The following is a 20,343-nucleotide window of genomic DNA, read 5'->3' as shown; positions in this document are numbered from 1 at the left end:
TCGACTTGTGGATTTTTGGCAAAAGTCAATCAGGGAAGAGAAGGGAGGGGAGGGGCGGGTTGTCGTGCCACTTACCCATGATTGTTTGCCCGTTCAATCCTGTCCACCAAGCTCAGGAGAATTGAAAAGCAGGGTTGGCTGTGAAGGTCTGTCATTTGTTTGATGTTCCAACCAGCAGAAGGAATTCTTTGTCAAAGTCTGGAGCTTGCTGTAGGATCCGATACATTATTTGGTCATGTCCCTAAGATATCCACCACCATTGAAACACGCATGGTCTAATACTATGGGCGCAAGGGGGTAAGGAACGCCGTTAATTATAGATGTGTGCGAGTATCGTTGCGCTGTCTATTGAGAAAGTCAAAGGTACATGCTGGAGCATTACCGGAAGGGTGTCCATGCGCTCCATATGTACGCTTTGCGGTGAACCTTTCATCAATTCTTAGACCGCGACGACCATTTTCTGCTGCTATGAATTGAGAATTGCAAGGAGACAGATCAAACATTCACATATACTGAAACTCGCATTTCACTCAACTCCATGCATGTGTGACTACAGGGTCACAACGCACGCTACCCATCGAAATCCCTTCCATCCCTCGCAGCGTAGATAGTCCTTCCGCTTGCTTACCCAATTATCCCTTCCCTCTCATATCCAATGTTCTCCTGGCAGCATTCCACGAATAGCAATTACGCCTCCATAGACCCATTTGGAAATCGGCGTCACCTATGCGGCATTCTACCTATAATTCACACGGTTTCGAAGGTGTATATTCCAGATGTGTCTCAGCAACATGCCCTTTTCGATTGAAGTCTGGGGTGTTCGAAAGCCAAGTGCTACCAGAGCTGCATTCCACTCAAAGGAAGCCCAGCTCCACGAGACCTCTCCTGTTACAATGTACGAATCGAGGCCGACAATGCCGAGCATCGCAGTCTATTTCCCGATATGTCGTGACCATGGGTCTCGACGGCGTTACTGATGTCGTCCCCGTGGTCCTCTGAAGGGTTGGCGCGCATCTCGAGCTGGTGCGCGGCCATGAGTCTGACCTGTGGCTTGTCTATTCTGGGGTTGAGCCGGGGTCTCTGGTAAGCGCCGGTCACGATTTCCAGCCATATTGCGCCCATAAGTAGTATTAGTATTGCGTGGTTCTCGGCGAGCGAATGGGTTCCCTCGATTGGGATTGTTTTCCCACAACCCTCGGTTTCTCCTGGCACCATAGCCATCTTCATCTGTCCTCTGTTTCCAGGTCTCATCGAAAGCATCGTCACGGAGGCCAGGGGCGGGTTGATGAGTTCGTTCTCGCTCTGATCTTGCGTTCTCCATCTCGGCTCTGAGTTGGACATTTCGTTCGTGGTCTTCGGCAGGAGTATTCGCTGAGAAAGCTCCCCATGCTCTGGTCCCTGGTAGGGAAAATGTTAGCCTCGCAGCCATTCTTGGGATCTTGCGACTTACCCTTTCCCCTACGGTCGCCGTCATTGTCCCTCCCCGGATGTTGAGAAGGTGTCATAATGGCTCCATCATTAGCCTTTTCCTCTTCCTCTTGAGGATGCGTCATATGTTCGTTGACTCCAGCATTGTTATCTTCTCTCCCATGCCGTACTACGGCTTCATCAATCTGTGGGTCATGTTGACCTCCTTGGGCTGGACTTGCAGTGTGTAATTTTTGCAGTTCTTGTGCGCCACCAGCTTCTCCCTCTCTTTCATGAAGAACTGTCACATCTTCATTATCCCAAGCTTTACTTTCTCCTCCTTCTCCTCCTTCTCCTCCTTCTCCTTCTTCTCCTCCTTCTCCTTCTCCCCCTCCCCCTTCTCCTCCTTCTCCTCCTTCTCCTCCCTCACGCTGGACCGCAACATCACGGGCGTGTAGGTCATTTGGGCCTCGTTGTGACGAAATTGGGTTGTCAATTGTTTGCTGATCCAATTTTTCACTACTGTCCTTTTCCTTTTCCTCATGAAGAATCTCTCCATCTTTTTTGTCCATAACTTTTTCCTCCTCTTCTTCGTGCTGTACCGCGGCACCACCGGCGTGTAAATCCTGTAAATCTCCTGGAGGCGGACTTGCAGAATGTGCTCTTTCCAGTACTTCCCGCGCATCCAGAAGCCGAGTGCTCGAATCTTTCGCATAGTTCACGGTCCTGAGAAGACTTTGCTGCAAAGCGAGCCTTTTTTCCAAGGCGGCGACTTTCCGTTCAGCTTCCCTGATGGCCCTTTCCCGCATTAATCGTAATGCAGCACTCACTGCTTCGTAATCACGGAATCGGCTATTTGCAGTCCCCAACATCTTGTGCCATGCAATGCGCAATTTGTACCGACTATTTTCCGACAAGGTCCTTCTTGCATGGTCGTCCACCATCGTACTAGTGTCAAGAAGTTGATCTATCGAGCATCCGTCAGTAAGGCTTCTCATTCTACTCATTGACCTTACTTACCTTGCGCTATCAAGAGATTCTGCGTGCGGTAGGTTGACAGCACGCTGGGCCGGCGTCGCCGCTCTTGCCATTCTTCGACATATAAAGCATGCACATCAAAGGAATCGAAGGCTTGGAAAGCTGCGAAAGTGCTGATCAGAAGCCAAGTCTGGAATTGCCTCATCGACTGGCGTGAGAACAATGCAGCGAGGTGCTGAATAGCACTAGATGCGATCCTTTGCACGACCATGGAGAAGTATTCCCGAAGGCTCAATCCAGACTGCTCTGCTCGAGGATCGTTGGCCTGCGTGTCTGACACGAATGACCATGCAATGGCTGCATTCGATTCGTTGAAGCCAAGGACGTTATTTTGTCCATCGTAAAAGACAAGTCCCTTTGTTTCTTCAATGCTGTTTCTAAGCTCACTAGATTCGTGGCTCGGAACGTTGATGGAGATATTGAGATCTACGACGTCGTGGTCAGGAATTACATGCGTATTGAACGAAGCCTCGCCGAAAGCTTTATCAAAAACGACGGCCTCGGGAAGTTTGACTTCGTACCCAGGGACAGGGAGGTACCCTTCGTAGGCACCCACAACCGCTAGCGCTCCTATCGCTGCAGGAGCACCAATGCGAAGACATATCATCACATAGGGCAAGACCCTGAGTAAGACCCCGAGAAGCGGCATTATGGGATGATGATTGAATGAATGGATAGCACCGCTGAGTTTTGATGCCTTGCAATGCAGGTCAATAGTGCTGGAGCTGAATGATGAAGTGTTGTGACCTGGTATTGAGATGAAGATCTGATAATGAGTAGTAGAAAGGTATCGTTGTAGGATGAAAGGAGCTTTCGGTAGGGGGGCAGGAGGGATTATATACCCGTCAGACAACTGGATTGTGAAGCTGCCTCCTGTGAAGTGTTGGGTTTATCGTCGGCAGTGTAAAGGCAACATGCTTTTCGCTGAACGTGACTTCTCGGCTCGCGTGTAAGGTGTCAAACACTCTCCAGTGGAACCAGTGTACACATCACGGTGGGTGGTGGCAACAAATCCTGTCTGGAAGGAGATAGATGTGTAACATACTTTACACGTTGCATATCGCAATTACCAGAGTACGGTCCTGCTGAATTCATTACTTGATTCGTCGCGGTGATATGTAGCATTAGCGTCAGGATTAACTAGAACGCATCGCAAAACACGTCTCCAGCCTTCTGTATATGGTGCAGCCGGCGAGGTGGCAAGGTTGGAGCTCGGACCTTCCAACACCTTTGCTCAGGGGCAATGATACAGGAGCCTAAAGGAAGAAATCTGTAAATTGGTACCAATGCTATTGCACGTTCATCGTCCCTCAGCTTATGGTTTAGTGTTTCCAATGACATTTTCTCATGTAGGAGAAGCACTCAAGCAACGGCACTACTGCAGAGGCGCAAGTCAGTCGATATTGCACAGTTGACAAGCCTGATCTCAAATCAGCAGCGAATCATGATCTTTGAGCTCTTGAGACTCTTTAGCCACGAACTCGGTAGAATTTTTCGCAACGCTTCCCCTCCACCATCCCGTCTTCAGTGCATATTCTCACCTCATCATCTTTTTCCATTGAATTGTTCTATCTTTCATGTCATTCCAGCCAGCCTCGCCCCAGTCCTCTCAAGAAGTAAATGTCCAAGTCCCGGCCATCGTGATCAACCTGCCTTCGTGTCCTTGCAGCTGTCGAATTCTTTGCCTGCGAAGAGGAGTCGCCCAAGCCCCCAAGACTCGGAGATATGATATTTAACAATCTTTCTGCGTCCGAAGCTTCCAATGAAACCCTCCCCACTTTCAGCCCTTTGCAGTGTCGACCCCAGGGCGTAATCCCTGGCTCACGTGGACAATCGCATGCCACATAAGCAGCCAGACAGTCCAGATGTCATCGAAGAAAATACTGGCTGATGACACGATCAGGTACGGGCTGAAGATCGCCGCCACTAACACTGCTGAGGTCAGGCATCGTAGTGTTTGGCGTGTGGCTTGTTTGGCGTGAGGAGAAGACTTCTGTTGTGGTGAGGTTTGACGGAGGGGAGGAGGGAAAGCAAGCGATTTGCCAAGTACGAAGGATATTGAACGGCACTTGCAGGAGAGGGGGTAGTGATGTTACTGGATGATATCGTCGATGTCAAAAATCAAAGGCTGGCGGGGCTTGCGGGCGAGGGAGGATGGTTATGGACGCTAGACGGAGCGGATCAGCTTTGATCCGGGGATACCCCTCCTGCTAATTCGTCGCAATTCTCCACATCAATGACGGGGCCCCCATTGTCGTCTTCTGCATTTCTGGCATCTTCTATTTCATTGTTCATCAAATATTGCAATGGAGATTCAGAATATTGCACGACTGCGAATCATGCGAGACCAATGATAGCCCAGCGTCAACAATCATCCCCTCCCTTCTCACCTAATCGCGACCTCCAGAGACCCCAGCCTAACAGATGACGCTCGACAACATTCTCCAATACATGATGAGGCAAGAAGAAAAGAGAAGTCAACTATCACGGGACAACAGCAATGATCACAATGCAATGCGCGTGAGGAAATGGCTCTGGCTTGCTCGAGGTGGCAGTCAGCTACCAACTACCCACCCAAAAGATTGAAAAGACGCGATCGGTTCTAGAACGGTGGAGTTCCTCTCGAACTTGGGCGAAAGCACCCTTCATCCTATCCTACAATGTCTCAATGACACGTCTGCGGGAAACCCCAATCCAGTTGAGAATGAATTCGTGAGGAGAGGAGGAGGAAGCCTACAAGGGGTAACATATACATCGTCGCTGCAGATAAGCCTTGCTCGACAGTAAGAGGAGAGGAGAGTGACGATGGGGTCGCGGGAGAGGAGAAGATGCAGGCTTTGGGGGAAGGGGATGGTCGGGGGCGGGGTGCGGACGGTCAGGGATGCAGTGGTCGAGACGGAGGGGTGCGGGAAGATGTTGAAGACAGAAGGAGGGACATGGGGTATTAAGAGTATGATCGGATGGGCTGGGTTGAGGTGGGATGCCGTGGTATGGGGGGGCTGGAGGTCGGAAGGAGCTACCACAGTGGAGAGATATGACGAGGTGCGGTGAGATGCGGAGAGACATTGAAGATTGAATGGTGATAGGGCGAAGAGGGGCACGGGAAGAAGACTGTGAGCTTGCAAGGGGAAAGAGGTTGAGGGGGTGGAAAGAGGCGGAGCAAGTTACGGGGAGGAAACATAACGAAGAACTAAATTACTTGTCACAATTTGACTGAAGTTGATGGAGCCATGACAGCGTATGTCCACATAAATATCAGCGACAAGATCACATTCTCCATCATCCCGCTGAAAGGCGGCTTACCGACAGCGTACGTTATGGTCATCCGGCGGAACCGGGCAGAAGAATCATGAACTTCTGAGAAACGAAAGTGATGCGGTACAGAGTCTCGTACGCTTGTGTGATCGACTATACCAAATTTCCACTAAGACAGTGTCACCTTCAGAGATAGCACCTTGCGGCTACAACGCCTCTTACAGGACCAAAGGGGCCCATGCAACGCGGTAGTGCGTTGAACGCAGAGTCATGCTTCTTGCTATCGATGCATACGATGAAGAGCCCATCAAGAGGTTAGCTAGGTCTCACATCCAATCAAGGAAGACCCTAGAAGAGATCCTCGGAAGGATCTCAGGAATGACACCAGGCAATGAGATCGTTCTGCATTTGATCATCACGTGGCATGGCACTCACCACTTTTACGACAGATCAATTAGGCTATTACGGTCTTTTCGCAGGCACATATCTCAGCGCAACCGTCTGAATGCTTGTAGTATTGATTGTGGGTTTACATTAATGGCGCTCTTCACAGATCTCGTTCGTTCACAGTCGCTCGAAAAGCGAGGATACTCGATCAAGGAATTCAGTGAGGGCAAGACGGAGGACATTACGAGGCGATTTCAAGCTTCATTTTCCAGGGAATGTATCAACAAGCGAAATACTTATGATGGGACCAGTCGAAACGACAGTCATTTGGGACTTTTCCCACGCTTTTCAAACCCCCGATTATTCTTCTGATGGCCATCCTTCCAGAATGTCTGGTCTTTCGCCCACTACTCGTACGCTCTAAATCATTATGTTGTTCGTCCGCTCCAACGCAATTCGGTTTCGCAAGACACCAATCAAAGATCCATCACTCCCAAAATCATTTCAAACCAACACTTCTCCCTCCCAAGGAACCGAATAACCAAGCCGTTCACTCCTGAACAATGCCGCCCATTCACACCCCAACTGCGTGAAATGGACCCAACAAAGCATGTGAATCTCCTTGGAAGCCCCGTGTCAAGCAGTGTCGGTAGTGGTTGTGTCACTCAACTGTTCGTGAACAAGGCTATTGTCCTTAGAAAGCTTAGAAAATGTATTGTTTAGAAGTGTATATTTCACGCCGGAAGTTGACGTGAAGAACAGAAACAATCAACAAGAACAATGAGCAAGGCTCAAGTTGCATAAGTACGTCTTTCTGCCTTAGTTATTGCTTCTTACCAGGCTCTTGCACTCTCTCAGACCTTGATTACTCACTTTCCAAAGCTTCTCCAAGACTCAAAGAGTTAGCATCAATCTAACTGCTACGATGCCTCGAACGACCCGAAATTCAACAGGTGGTCGCGAAACCCACCGTCAAGCACCATATCCTCCACGAACCGGTAAAAAAGCCGGAGCAGCGCCCACAGCCCCTACCGAACAGGCCGAAGACAACTGTCCAATCTGTCAAGTAACATACCACACGGGAGAAGAACCCGAAACGCCCATCCGTCTCACCCATTGCGGTCATGAGATGGGTCTACTTTGCGCCGCAAAATGGCTCCTAATCCCATCTCGCGATCATGGATGCCCTGTCTGCCGCCATCAGCCCTTCGCTCCCCGCGTGCCCCAAGATCGCCCGCTTACGAACGAAGAGCTGTTTGACCTCGTGGATGGATCTGATGCTGGTCTAGAACTACCTCTTGGTACTGCTGAGCAGGAAATTGGAAGCCTCGTCATGGAAATCTCACAAGCTTTAGCAGACGTTATGGGAGTGCCTGCGGCTCAACGTCGAGCTGGACACAATAATAACAACAACAACCAAGGCGCAGCGAATCAGGGTCCGCCATGCGCGGTCCAGTAGTCGTTCTAACACCCAGCACAAATACCTGAGTCTAGTTTGCAGGCGTTATCTAGTTTTGCTTAGCATGCATTTCTTTGTGAAGATTGAGGATAGGGAGGCAAGGAAGAATTGCTTGAATTCAGATTGGTTGTAGACTGTTGGTAGACACATACAAGACGACTTTCCCTCTAAATCGCCTGTTCTGAAGTGTCCCTTTGTCTAGTACGCGACTGAGTTTCGGAGTAAGGATTTTCGCTGGCCCCCTCAGAGCTATGATTGGACCATGTCGAGTGATTCGAGAACAAGACGGTCAGGCGAGGGAGTGGATCTGTATCCTGATATTACGGTGGAGGATGGTGGGGGTTGAGTTCGCTGCCGGTGTATGTTGTTTTACTCTAGGTGGTGGTGAGAGGAGAAGGATAAACGGGGGAGAAGTGGGGAAAGTCATCAATTTTGCAGGAGCAGCTGGGAGGGGACTTGGGGAGATAGGAATGCTATGGTTGTGAGGGAAAGATTAGCTCAGGTACCCGAGGTGGAGGCCGTCATTTATGAGGGGAGGGAGCTCTACCCAATCGTCGGTCGAATGCACTCGTCTGGCAGTCTACGTTTGACAGTCCACGTTTGGTCCAGTGCAGCGTGAACTGAGTGGCTGCAGACCAGCTCCAAGGGGACTCGCTAAAGTCGATGGGGGTGATGCCGTTCTTTCCTACGCTTGAATGTAATGCACTTACACTTGTAACCGAGAGAATGCTAGAGCAGGTCACTTTTTTTATACACTTGGCTAGCATTGTGAGCCTATTTTGCGCACATCATAGCCGTGTCGCTTTACTTGTCGTATATACTCGTCTCAAATAGTGCTACATCAATGCCACAGAATTATGAAACTGAGGGTTATACTCAGACCTGCTGGTCTGGCACTTGTCAATCTATCACTACTTGGAGCGGAAACGTGAGACAATTTGTCTGGAGACACGTGCAGTAATATCAAAAATCACGAAGGTAAGGGATAAGATCTCTTTCCTCCTCTTTACCTTACTGTTCACGACGTTCACCATTACTCAAAAGAACACACACGGCCCTTGTTGAATCTAGTATTACGAGACTTTTAGAGGTATTGGCCTTTTAGCCCGCGAAAATGTCTCGAAGAGCTTCTGTGTTGCTTGATACACGGAGTATACGAAGGAGCGATCTGGCAGTACGGGTGCTAAAAGCTACGTAATATCTGTCGATTTCCACCAGTGACTAAGAGCAAGGCTAGTGTATTGTCGTTACGATCGCGTAAACGTTTGGAGGTACTTGCCCAAAGAATCTTGCAATGTTCTGGAATCGCTGACATTTTTGCTGCTGAAAGCAACCCTCTTCTGCACGAACAACATTTTGAAACAATATGCTTGAGCCGGAACACCTGGCACTTCGCTCGCACATAAGAATTGTATTGGTGTAAAGTCGTTGGGATTACTTCTCCCCCAAATAGGTGAAATTGAAGCGAGAGCGACGACCAAAAAGAAGGATGCGAAAAATTCACAATGAAGAGGATATTCCAAGTATAGAGATATAAGTTCTACTTACAACCTTGTAGCAAGGAATGAATGAAGAAGACGGGGGTCAAAGAAATGGATTAAGCTAAAGAAGGGGATGATGAAGACATAAATATTGTCCGCAATGTACATTTTGCGAATGCCATCTCTTCAACCTCATTCCCCTCAGTCTGCAAAAACACAGTCCATCCAAATAGCATGAAAGTTCTCGGCGTTGTCCCCATGAGCAGCAGCGATATTCTCGAAGAACCATTGCTTGAGGTAGCGCCGCTGACTCTCCGTGTCATTAGGACCTAGACTTTCGACTTCATCGGCATCACCATCATCTGCATCACCATCATCGGCATCAACATCATCGGCCTCACTATCTCCATATGTCCAACCCTGCATCTCCTCAGCTAACTTCATTGTCTGTATGTCCAGCACAAGTAATCCATCGGTATGATTGCGTAAAGCGCCGAATTCTCTATTGGCGACAGCGATAGCATGATCAGCCCTATTTACTGAAGCGGCAGTTTCTCTACACTGACTCGCTTTCTCGCGCAACTGCTTCGCCCGCTCCGTATCCTTTTCTTTCGTTGGTATATCGTGGGCGTCACGGGCGATTTGGTTACATGGGGTAAGTTCCTGTAAGAAGGGCGCGCGATGAACTGCGCATTCACGTGCTAAGTCTATGTAGCTGGACCCGAGTAGTACCGCGCTCTGTCGGACTTGAACTGTCTTCGATGTTGTGGTCAGAATCATGTTGATGGTTGTATTAGGACTTGAGTCGTTATGGTGTAGGAATGCAGGGGGTAAGGATGAGATGATGTGGCTATTTAGCGCCAAGGACGAAGCTTTGAATGAGGCCAGTCGGACGGCGGTCTTATCGCGTGTGCTCTGGTATGTACATCCAGCGAAATGGTTCAGGAGCTCTGGATTACTGGCATCATATGGCTGCATTCCTGTGGTATCTAGATGAAGTATTGCCTCTGCTGCTGGGTCAAATTTATTCCTGAGAGAGATATCCGGGTACATTAAGACGTCGAAGGCCACCAATGCCACGACTAATGGAATGGCCCACCAGAGGCAGCAAATAAACCACCTATATTTATCAGAAGCATAGCATAAGAATTGGAGGTGAGGACATACCTAGGTAGGAGTGACGGGGATCCAGTGCTTGACGTGTTATTTGGATGTTGATTACTATGAAGCTCTCGTTTGCCTGCAGAAGCTGCTACTGTAGTGTCAGCTGATGATTTCACCTCTACTCGCAGGTGTACTTACTTTGATTATCTATCGACTCCGACATCTGCTTCTTCAGGTAACCTTGACTAGGGTTTTTTGCTGATGGAGTGTTTGTACTGCATGATCCAAGATTGTTGATGTTGGCCATTGCTGCTCTAGAGAATTCAAACACTGGCGATGATATGAGCGCTCTCTATCGCCAAGTATTTTCCAAAGTGAAAGCCTTGATTTCCTGCTCCCGGGTTAACAGCTGAGGCAAATGATCGCGTTGTAGCAATGTAATGGGCTTGCAACTCTCAGCTTTTTATGTCGGTACCCTACCATTACACAAGAACACGTGTAGTAAATACACGTGTCGTAAACGTGTTATCACGTCTGGGATTGTTGCCATATTCGTGATACCAACATGTGTTGTTGATATCTACGCGTGACGTATGCTAAGCGTACAAGAATTATGTCTAGAAGTCGTGCAGGCTCCCCGTTGATAGATTGTCCCCACAAATCACATGCATGAGTGTGTACATAGGTCTATTGCTTGCTATGCACAGGCAGACTTAGAATCCAATATCCATAGGAGGATGTGAGGCCCTAGTCTGCCAGGAGACACAAAGATGCACACATTATCCATAAGCGTCTATAGACCTTGCAATGGGTGTGACCTCAGTATTGTTTCATCGGTTAGACACCTCCACAATCATTCTTTTTACGTCCCATATCTCTGAACTAACGCTAGAAGATTCGCAAGCTGAGCTCATAACATTATCCAGGCTCCAGAATACACTAATCTCCTTATCAACGATATAAAGTTATGATCATAGATAATGGTACGAGTATCCGCTGGCAGTGATGTAGATTTGAGTACTAAGCTTGGCCACAAAAACTGAAACAGGTGAATGCGAACGAGGAATCAAAAGGTAAACGTCGGGGAATTGCTAATTCAATTGGAATGGGGCAGGTGACATTGGCGTCCAAGAGCTCACTCTCTTGTCTGAGGGCCGATAGCTTCATGACCCCTCCCCTGCTCCTGTTTCGTACAAAATAGACCATCACATGATTACCACTTTCTAAAGCAATCCACTCAAGCCTGCGCCATTCTGTTCACCTTCCACATCCTGCTGCTCTTTCATCATCTCTCGACGACAACCTCAAAGAATTTGCGACATATATGAAATGATCCGTTGAGGGGCAAAAGCTGCCAACACTTTTGCCATATCCAAATCTACCGCTGGATTCAAATGTCACATTTTTCAAGGCCGGGGATGGCGCAAGGAGAATTAGCACTTAACCTGTTATGAGGTCTAGCTTGCATATTTGACAGCCAAGAAGCCGTGGGCGAGACATGTAGCTAAGGACGCATGATTGACTTAGCCCCCAGGCCGTCCAGTGGGTTGTTTTCAGAGGTCGGTGCGATCGAGGTGCCGTGGCCAATCGGTGCATTTTCTTTCGCTGCTCTCATTTGCCGTGACCTGACATGCAGGACAGAAGTGCAACGCTATTCTCCTTCCAGCTTTCACAATCTCCAGCGTTGAAACCTTTGCCCATTCTACCACATTTCTTGACCTTGCTTTGCTGTTCCCTGCATCACAAGCACCGGAGTGAGCGGCTAGACTGATTCTATCTTTCACAGGGTCCAGCATCGAAGTGCTGACGGTTCCATCAAGAATTTGACCAGGTTGTCTGGGATCGACCCTTATCAAAGGCCGAAGTGCCCCACCATCCGGAGTTGCGAAGCCAGCGCTTTGCCTCTTCCATCATTTCCAATGTCTAGCTTCGAAGCTCTAACGATTCTGTCACATTTTTGCTATGTACCCAAGGACCAAGCTTATGCATCATGCATGCAGTCCCACCATCTCTGCAGTACGTCAACAGACCATAGCTATTCCCCTTCCATCATTTTCCAAGTCTAGATTCGAAGTTCTGACGACTGTCATATTTTTGCCATGTCGTCGGCGCATGTATTGTGCATCATTCATCATTCATCATGCAAAGTCCCACCAGCTCGCATTCGCGAGATCAGCGCCGTCCCTCTTCCATCATCCTTCAACCCCAATTTCGGCGATTCTCTTTGTCAGGTGGTCAAAGCGCGGAAGGCCTCAGCAGCTTCCTTGTCCCATTACATTGAAGTCGACGCCATTCCCCTTCCGTAATTCATAAAGTCCAGCGTCAAAATGCTAACGCTTCCATCACACTCCTGCACTGAGCTGGCATCATTTGTGCATTTCCCAACCGCCGTGATTCTCGAGAGATTGCAGGCGCTAAGGAAGTGGGGTTCGCCGCGTCGCTCTTCGACTCCAACAACAGCCTCACCTGTTCCATGACCGCACCTGCCTTCCTCCTCAGCTTCCTACCATAGGCTACTGCGCTTGCTGCTACTCCTCTAAATCCCGAGGTGTTCCCATTGTAGTGGTGAAAACGGTGGCCTCTTTTTTGATGGGCTTTCGCCCATGTCGCTTAGCGGTACCGAAGGTTAAGAGGAGCACATCGAAGCGAGTGGTAATGAAAGCAGCCTTCGTCTTTGTGGGTGAGAAAACATGGTGGACCATTTCCAAAGCGTGAGTGTGGGACTCCCATGGTCAAACGATATTCGTCATCACTAGATACAACCAAGAAGTCCTTGATTTGAGGGAAACGTGGGAACGCTGCCGCAGCTTCCGGGTAGGAAAGACATCCCTAGATTCGATGACTGAACATCGATTTGGCCGCAGCCATGTTAGTTGGAGTTAAGTCTGTAAAACAAGAAAAACAGGTCTCCGAGAGGGAGGTACCAGATGTGACAGATACGCAAGAGCCCCAAGAATTTGAGGATAAGAATAGCGAGCATTTGTGGGTGACCGTGGATTGTAGTGTGGATATACTATAGAGTGGCGCAGAAACAACTCAATAGTATCACGAATATGGGTAAGTGAGGCTCCTTTGGGTGTGTAGTCAAGCATTCAGAAACACGTGGATAATAACAAAGAGAGACTCTTGACTTTCGATGTTGGAACTGTTTCTTTTCTCGAACTCGATAGCAAGTATCCAGCAGAAGGCAACGGCGTCGCAATCCATGTTTGGGGGGGACATCCACATTAAACACCAAAGACAGTGCTGTTGCTAGTTCACATACTGTAGGCGGCTACTATCGAACGATAGTTGCTCATTTGTCGACCTGACCAAGGCGTAACCCATTGCAGTGACACGACAGCGTGATCAATAATCTGGATAATCATAGGTCTCTTGTCCAGATTGAAACACTCGTACGCTACGACCGTAGGCTTCGGCGACGAGATCGTAAGGACAAAAGTTACCTGGCAACTGTTCCTTTAACGAAGCTCTGAGAGTCAAATCTAGTGCATTTTTCTGTGACTACGCCACTCACCCTCGAAAAGCTGTACCGGAGTGATCGGAGGCAAGTATTGTAGAGTTTTCCTCGTTTGGTAGATGGTGCGGCGTGATATTGTGAAGAAGAGGCCCTTGGTCTGCTTCTTCGAGCATCCAGTATTCGTTTGCTGTCGTGTCGACTACAAGGGCTGAACGTGACTGAAACGAGCCCTCAAATCGCTTTCCCATGTTTCTCATCGTCTCTTCCACATGCACAGTCTATTGAGTGGTCCTCCAATCACTTCCCTCCTGCCCGCCCTATCCCAAGAGCCTCTTCTCCACGGTCCTTTCCCCTGCCGGCATCCGGTCTATAACCAGTTTACCGACCCTGTCCCAGCGTATCCTCCTCTTTTCGACGCAGATGTTCTTGCTCTACAGACTCTCTGTTTCTCTTGATAATTACTTCACTTTTCCTTAGCCAATCACTGCCTGATTCTTCACCACCTTCTCAACATTGCGCATAATCGACTGGTCTCCCGGGTCGATTTGTTCCGCCACCTGAGAAATTGTAGGCTTCTTTCATGACGCAAATGCTTGTGTGCCCTTTGACCCTATGGTTTGGGCTGTTCTTAGAGAAACGGCGGGAAAGAGCAGCGAGAAGGGTTGTGAGAGGAAGGAGGCGAGTAAGATGACGGCGGATGTTTCAGAGGAGGTGATACCGATGATGACGATTGAGCCAAATGGTGGTGATGGGGCAGAGTAGAATGCTCATGGAAATAGGTGGCACAGTGGGATTGCGCTATCAGATTCTTGCCGCCTGCTTTGCCATTCGCATTTGGAATTCTCCAGTGCAGAAGTACCTATTGCGCGTTTTCGAGGCCGAAACTGGGCCCAGCGGACAGTGAGAGCTGGAACTGCTGAAGACTTGGTTCGTTGACTCCACATTCTTGAGCAGGCAACGTTGCCTTTTGGGAAAGGCGGTTGTCGATGTTTTGATCGCGGGTATGAATGTATGCAGTCTGCAATTCAATGGCGCTTCACGTAGGGGCTTGAAGCTGTAGACACAATGCGCTTGTGGAGGCAAGGCGAAGGCGTTTTTGATGGAGAAAGAGATGTAGGAGGGTGTTCATTGATATCAAGTGGTCGGATGGAGGTGGGCTGTGAGGCATATCACAGATCCGTTTTGAAATCTCCAAAGGGCATGGAGATGATGCAAGTCCGTGGCAAAAGATCAATCCATTTCCTGCCCCTTTGATTTTTACCCGTCATCGCGCGCCATTCTGGTCTGAACAGCTTACGCCTTGGCTCTTCCTAGTCCTGCGAATGTATCAAGTGATGCCCACAGCCTAGCCGCTCAATCTTCGAATATTTGCAACAGCTTGCTGCACTTGCTGTCCGTCCTGGCGGCATAGCAGCTCTTGAAGATGATATGGGCACCCTGGTAACCATACATCGGACCCATGACAGGTGTAGGCCGCCTTCGACCACCGCGTCTGAGAGGTTGGCGGCGCCTTTGAAAGGAGTGCTTTCTCCCAGAGAAGGTGGAGGAGGCTAGGATCTCATGCTGTGTAGATGATAGATCGAGGGCGGAGGGAGGTAGAGAAGGTAGCGGAGCGACGCAAGGGTTTTGCGGATTGTCGCAAGTTTGGAAGTCTTCTTTCAGGTATCGAGGGAGGACGCTGAGGGGCACAGTGGAGGCTTAATGAAGAGGCTGGCCAACCCTTGCAATTGACAGTCAGTATAGTTGGCATAATTGTGAAGAGATCGATATTGACCGTACCATCCCAATGTACGTGCTTTTCACTGCACAGCTTGTTCTCTCCGCTATCGTACGAGTCTTGAGGTGGAAAGTCGCCACAGAAGAGGAGCCTGTGTAGATCAAGACGGTATGTATCCACTTCTTCTGCGGGCCCACTTGAGGAGATGTTGCCGGCCAAAGCCATGGAGCGCCCTACGGCGACGTTGTCGGTTCATTAACCGGCTTCGGTGAGCATACTCTTGCGCGCCTCCGGCCTCTGCAGTTTCACGATGCCCGTTTCAATCTGCAGGCTGAACGACAATGCGCTTTCTTGGGCGGTATTTGAAGGGGTTTATTGGAGAGAGAGCCGGAGCGGTGGAGCAGCGAGCTATCGACATGGAGGCTGCTCGTTGTTGGTGACCCAAGATGCGAGACACCAGGGATTTCTGGGGAAGCAAGAGTGCTCAGGGTATATGATTCTCTGACATCAAGTAACGGCGCAATTGCACATGAAGAGCGCCTATGGGAAGTAGAGTAGTCGCACTTCATGGAGCCAACTTGCCTTGGCTTGCGCAAATAGAATGTCCTGTCCATAGAGAGTTCAAACTTACTGCCGCGACCCTCAAAATTTGGACCATCACATTTGTGCAGAAGTTATGCATTCACAATTGTAAGCGCAACAATATCCTATCCATGCCCGTAGCCTCCTTCATGCCCTCGCCTCGCCGTTCGAAATGAATTGACCCACTCAGCGAAAATAAGCGCAATAATGTACAAACCTTCAATCCCCACGGTGGTTAATACCCAGCGGCTCGGACGCCATCATCTGAAAGCTCTGTCGCTATAGCGATCACTAATCCTCTAAGTATTAATACGTGGAGAAAGTGCAACCGCAGCGGCTCCCACCTGCTTACTCTACCGAAGACATCAACGGCATGACTACAGACTGTAAAGCGGCTGCAGGATGTATTGGTCAACCATGGCTTGTAGGGAGGAGCTCGTTAGCTGGAATCATTTAGCCTCCGCGGCTTGAAGCGGATGATCCTCTTCGAAGAGTGCCGGTCCCAAGGTCGAAGATAAGAGGGGGGTCGGACTCGTATGAGGCTACAAATGACTCGGAGAGACCAGTGCTGGCCGGAGGGCTTGTACCTGAGAATAAATTGCGGTTGTGCTGGGGTGGAATGTTAGCTGACAAGGCATTTGTAGGTGAGATGACGGAACAGGAGAATTGGGGTTTTGCGACGAGCAAGCTTTGGAGTCATCGCGTATAACACCAGTATCAAAGATGAGGGAGAGGAAAGAGAAATCAAAGCAAATGTGATTGACCGTGCTGATTCCCTGGCTGCGTATTAATTCAAGGACTTGAATCAGCAGGTCCAAGGAACTATGCGGTCATCTGAGTTCAGGCGCGACATTGAAGACGATTCCGAATGGCATTCATTGGGTGGAGGATATTAGCGACTTCATCAAGACCCTAACCGAGAATTATCCGGAGCAGGACATCGGTAAGTACGCCCATCGAGCATGATGGAGGGTTTCGTCAAAATGGCGCCTGAGACACCCTGATTCTCCGCAATTCTCATCCGCACCACATGCATAATTTTCACGTGGAATACCTATGGCATCCATTTCTTTACCAAACCCGTCTCCGACGAAGAGCGCTACATCAAACGGCATATGCTTTCGAAACTCCTATAGCAGTACGCGACCGAGGACCCCTACCGTTCAGTTATCCAACCACGGAACTTACCAATTCCTTGAAGAAGGCTACTGAAACCTCACGCCGGCGTTATTCCATCGGTGATTAAAGCCCCACCCCTTCCTTGCCTCGGTTTTAAGACTCATTCAGCGAGTCGAGAGACAAGTAGAGGCCCCCAAATCATGAGCTTCAGGCGCTTTGGACAAGGAAAAATGGAGATACCGGTAACCTATTCGAAGGTATCGTAAGCACCAAACGATATGGACTCATCAAATCAATATATTTCTTCCAAACTTGCTAACCCTAGCATTTCCCGTTAGATAGTGTGATCATAAAGCGTGCACCTCCCATACGATTCTTGTCTTCATTCTAACTCTAATCTTCACACAGAAGATATGCATAGCTGTTGAAGCTACGTTTTGCACCGACTTAACCACTCTAGAATGGTCACATTTATTATGATTAAGTCACTTCTAGCATCTTCTCTATTGAATATCTACAAGCTGTGTCGTGAACGTTAAGTTTTCACCAAAATGTCGCTACTACCAAGCTTTCCCCGACAGCGGAATCGGGCCCTCTGGTCGTGTAATAACCGAACGCAGAAGGGCAGCGAGATGCTAGCGGCCGAAAGGGGCCCCCTTTTTACCCCTGCGCTAGCCGGCATCAGCTGATTTCCCAATATTTTGCATCGAAAGGTTGTGGCCTGTTCGTGAAAGAGACTTTGCTGCTTGCTTTGAGCAGCGTGGGTATCCAGGCACATCCTGGTTCGAGCTGGCAATTGGTATGAATTTGCGGAGTATAGGCTACGCATTCACAGTGGGTTGGCCACGATAGCGAGATAGTGCGCTAGAAACTCTCTGGGCCTTTCTATCCGTGATTAAGTAAAGGAGGTCGTGTGGTCCCTAGGCAGAAGGTTGGAGCTATTGTCTTTGGGCGAAAATTGCGTTATTGGGTAGTGTGGAAAGGTAGGGGGTAGAGAATGTCGATTGAAAGAATCTAGTGATTTATTGGATGCGCAGTGTGCAGGAGTCGACTTACAGAAGTCGTGGAATCTGTGAGGGTACAGAGTCATGTAATTTGCATCCTCGCGATAAAGATGTGGCCGAGAAATCTAATTGAATGCTGCTGTACGAGTCATAGACAGGACAACAGTGGACAGTCTTCGAAGTACAAGATATTCCTCGTGGGGCCATGAACCTGGAAGTCGTCTAACTTCTGCTACCGAAGCATCGCCTAAGGAATTCTTTACGAGCTCAGCGGTAATCTGGAAACGGACAGCGTCATCGACGATTTCCCCGTGACTTGTTGCTGCCCGCACTGTTGACAACTGACAATGCCGCACAATGTGTCATTCCATGCTTCACAATTGTGTCTGCATTGATCCTAATGCTGGTCTGGAGCTTCCGGTCACTATTGGCAATGGTTATCAGATTCCTGCCAGTATGCGAGGCCCCTCTGCCGCCGCTGCATTGTGGGCATGGTTTCGATGGAATGGTGTAAGATGCTTGTATTGATTGAATTGTGGGCTTGCACTTAACAGGCGGAGTTTCGTTGGTATCGTATGTTGTATATGCCCTGCACGTATTCCAATTAGATTGCACTCTTTTGATCCTCGTCACTGAGCGCCGAAGCTGAGTTCGAAATAGGCGGAGTGAAGACGGGATGCAAAGCAACAAAAAATTGAAAGGAGTCCGAGAATTTCTGGTTGAGAACGTGTAGTGAGACTATCTTGGTTCATGGGAATGGCATCTTTTCGCAAGGGATCAGGAAGATTTCGAGAAGAGAAGTTTTGTTTGATAGCCTGAGCAAAATTGTAATAAGACGCCCGAGCAGTGGCATCTCATGACGGAGGCATGTTAGGCGAAGAATTGAAAAGAGAGTGGAGATGGGAATAATCATGCACTTCGAGAAATACCAGAGCCACAAGGTCTAAATATCATCTACATTCATCTCGATCACCAGCGCATATTGCCTTCTTTCCTTTCTCCACTTCTTTGAAAACCATCCATCCGTTGCAAGCCAGCGCCCATTCTCCGCGACTAATCCTATCCTGCATATATGTATCTACCCTTTCTGCCAGCTAATTTTGATAACCAACTATCCATCATCCATGTCCTCAGCTAAGAAGATACAGTGGTTTACCGCTTCTGAACAGCTTCTCCAGCTCCGGGCAGTCTGAGACTATAAATCCGTTCATTTTACACAATTCGGATCTGTGCGCTACTAGGTGCTGTCGGAAGGTATCGGGATGCACGCTGAGGGATGTCACTGGGATAGTCGGCGATGGGGTTTGAAGGGAGGCTTGCTGCTGAAGTGGGGTCTGTTGCTGAATGGGTGTTTGACGCTGGCAGAACTGTTGGGGTGGTGAATTGAAATTGAACGGATTTCCTCCCAGAGGAGGAGGAGGGATGCTATGGCAAGAGCTTGAAAAAGATGGTACTGCCAGCGCTGGCGTCTTTTTTGGATGCCCCCTTTGACCTTGCGCTTTGAAGGCAGGGTAATGCATTCGCGGGCGTTTTTCCGTGTCGCACAGGTATCACAGCGCGTACTGATATTATCACTAGAGCGTTCGCATTTCTTTTTTGCTTTCGGCAGGGCTCGCACTGGGACTTGTCAAAAGGTGATGAACGAAATGGAATGATGATATTGACTCTCTTACCGCTTTATACAAGCCTTCCGTCATGCTGCCACCTGTGGCTGGTCGAGGATGGAATCAGTCAGGGCAGCGGAATCTTGCAAGATTTGGGGATTCTGAGGAAGAAGAATAATGGAGCTATGGGTAAAGGTCAAAGTTCTGTGGCTGCCATAATCTGAATCGATCCAATCTCCCCAGCCGCTCAGCGAAAGGGAGGCGCACGCCTGAATGTCTGGGCCAGATATTCTGTAAACGGCGAATATGACTTAGATATCGAGATGGCCATGGCCTGATTAGGTCAAGAAGTATCACTTTGGCCATTGTACAGGGATCGAGATAAAGAAAGCAGAGATGAGTGTCTCAAATAACCCGACTCAGCTGCCATTTTGGGTGGCGTTCGACATTCACGATAGTTACTAATCTTCCACAGAACGATTTTGATTAGAATTAACCTCGCAGGATAAAGCTTCTTGGCAGCCCTTCGATTGATTAGCTAGTTCAACAAGAAAATACTTGCGAGCTGGATTCACTGGTCTATCTTGAAACGAAAAGTTTACACTGGAAATTTGCGCATCCTGTTCCTGTTGGAATTGGCGGTGATACTAAAACACGTCTCAACCTCTACTTAAACAAAGATAAGGCCGTCATCGAGCGATATAGACTTTGGTTGGTTGTACATCT

At 48.9% G+C, this 20,343-nt stretch overlaps 2 protein-coding genes across 2 annotated transcripts; both read right to left on the bottom strand.

The window, feature by feature from the left end:
* Positions 1-888: 888 nt before the first annotated feature.
* On the bottom strand, positions 889-3,094 carry KY384_002862 (uncharacterized protein; the record flags this gene model as incomplete). Its single annotated transcript, XM_044811384.1, has 3 exons — positions 889-1,391; positions 1,451-2,374; positions 2,428-3,094. The coding sequence occupies 3 exons, from the start codon at positions 3,092-3,094 to the stop codon at positions 889-891; spliced, it is 2,094 nt and encodes a 697-aa protein (XP_044671660.1).
* Positions 3,095-9,228: 6,134 nt separating this feature from the next.
* Positions 9,229-10,438, bottom strand: KY384_002861 (uncharacterized protein; the record flags this gene model as incomplete). The annotated part of the gene is made up of 3 exons (XM_044811383.1): positions 9,229-10,147; positions 10,195-10,276; positions 10,330-10,438. 3 exons carry the CDS (start codon positions 10,436-10,438, stop codon positions 9,229-9,231), a joined length of 1,110 nt encoding a protein of 369 aa, XP_044671659.1.
* Positions 10,439-20,343: the final 9,905 nt, after the last annotated feature.

This window comes from Bacidia gigantensis (assembly GCF_019456465.1).
Source record: "Bacidia gigantensis strain McMullin 20006 chromosome Unknown contig_175, whole genome shotgun sequence".
Lineage (NCBI taxonomy): Eukaryota > Fungi > Ascomycota > Lecanoromycetes > Lecanorales > Ramalinaceae > Bacidia > Bacidia gigantensis.
Note: the sequence above shows the minus strand (reverse complement) of the source record. Positions and strands in the feature narration are given on the sequence as shown.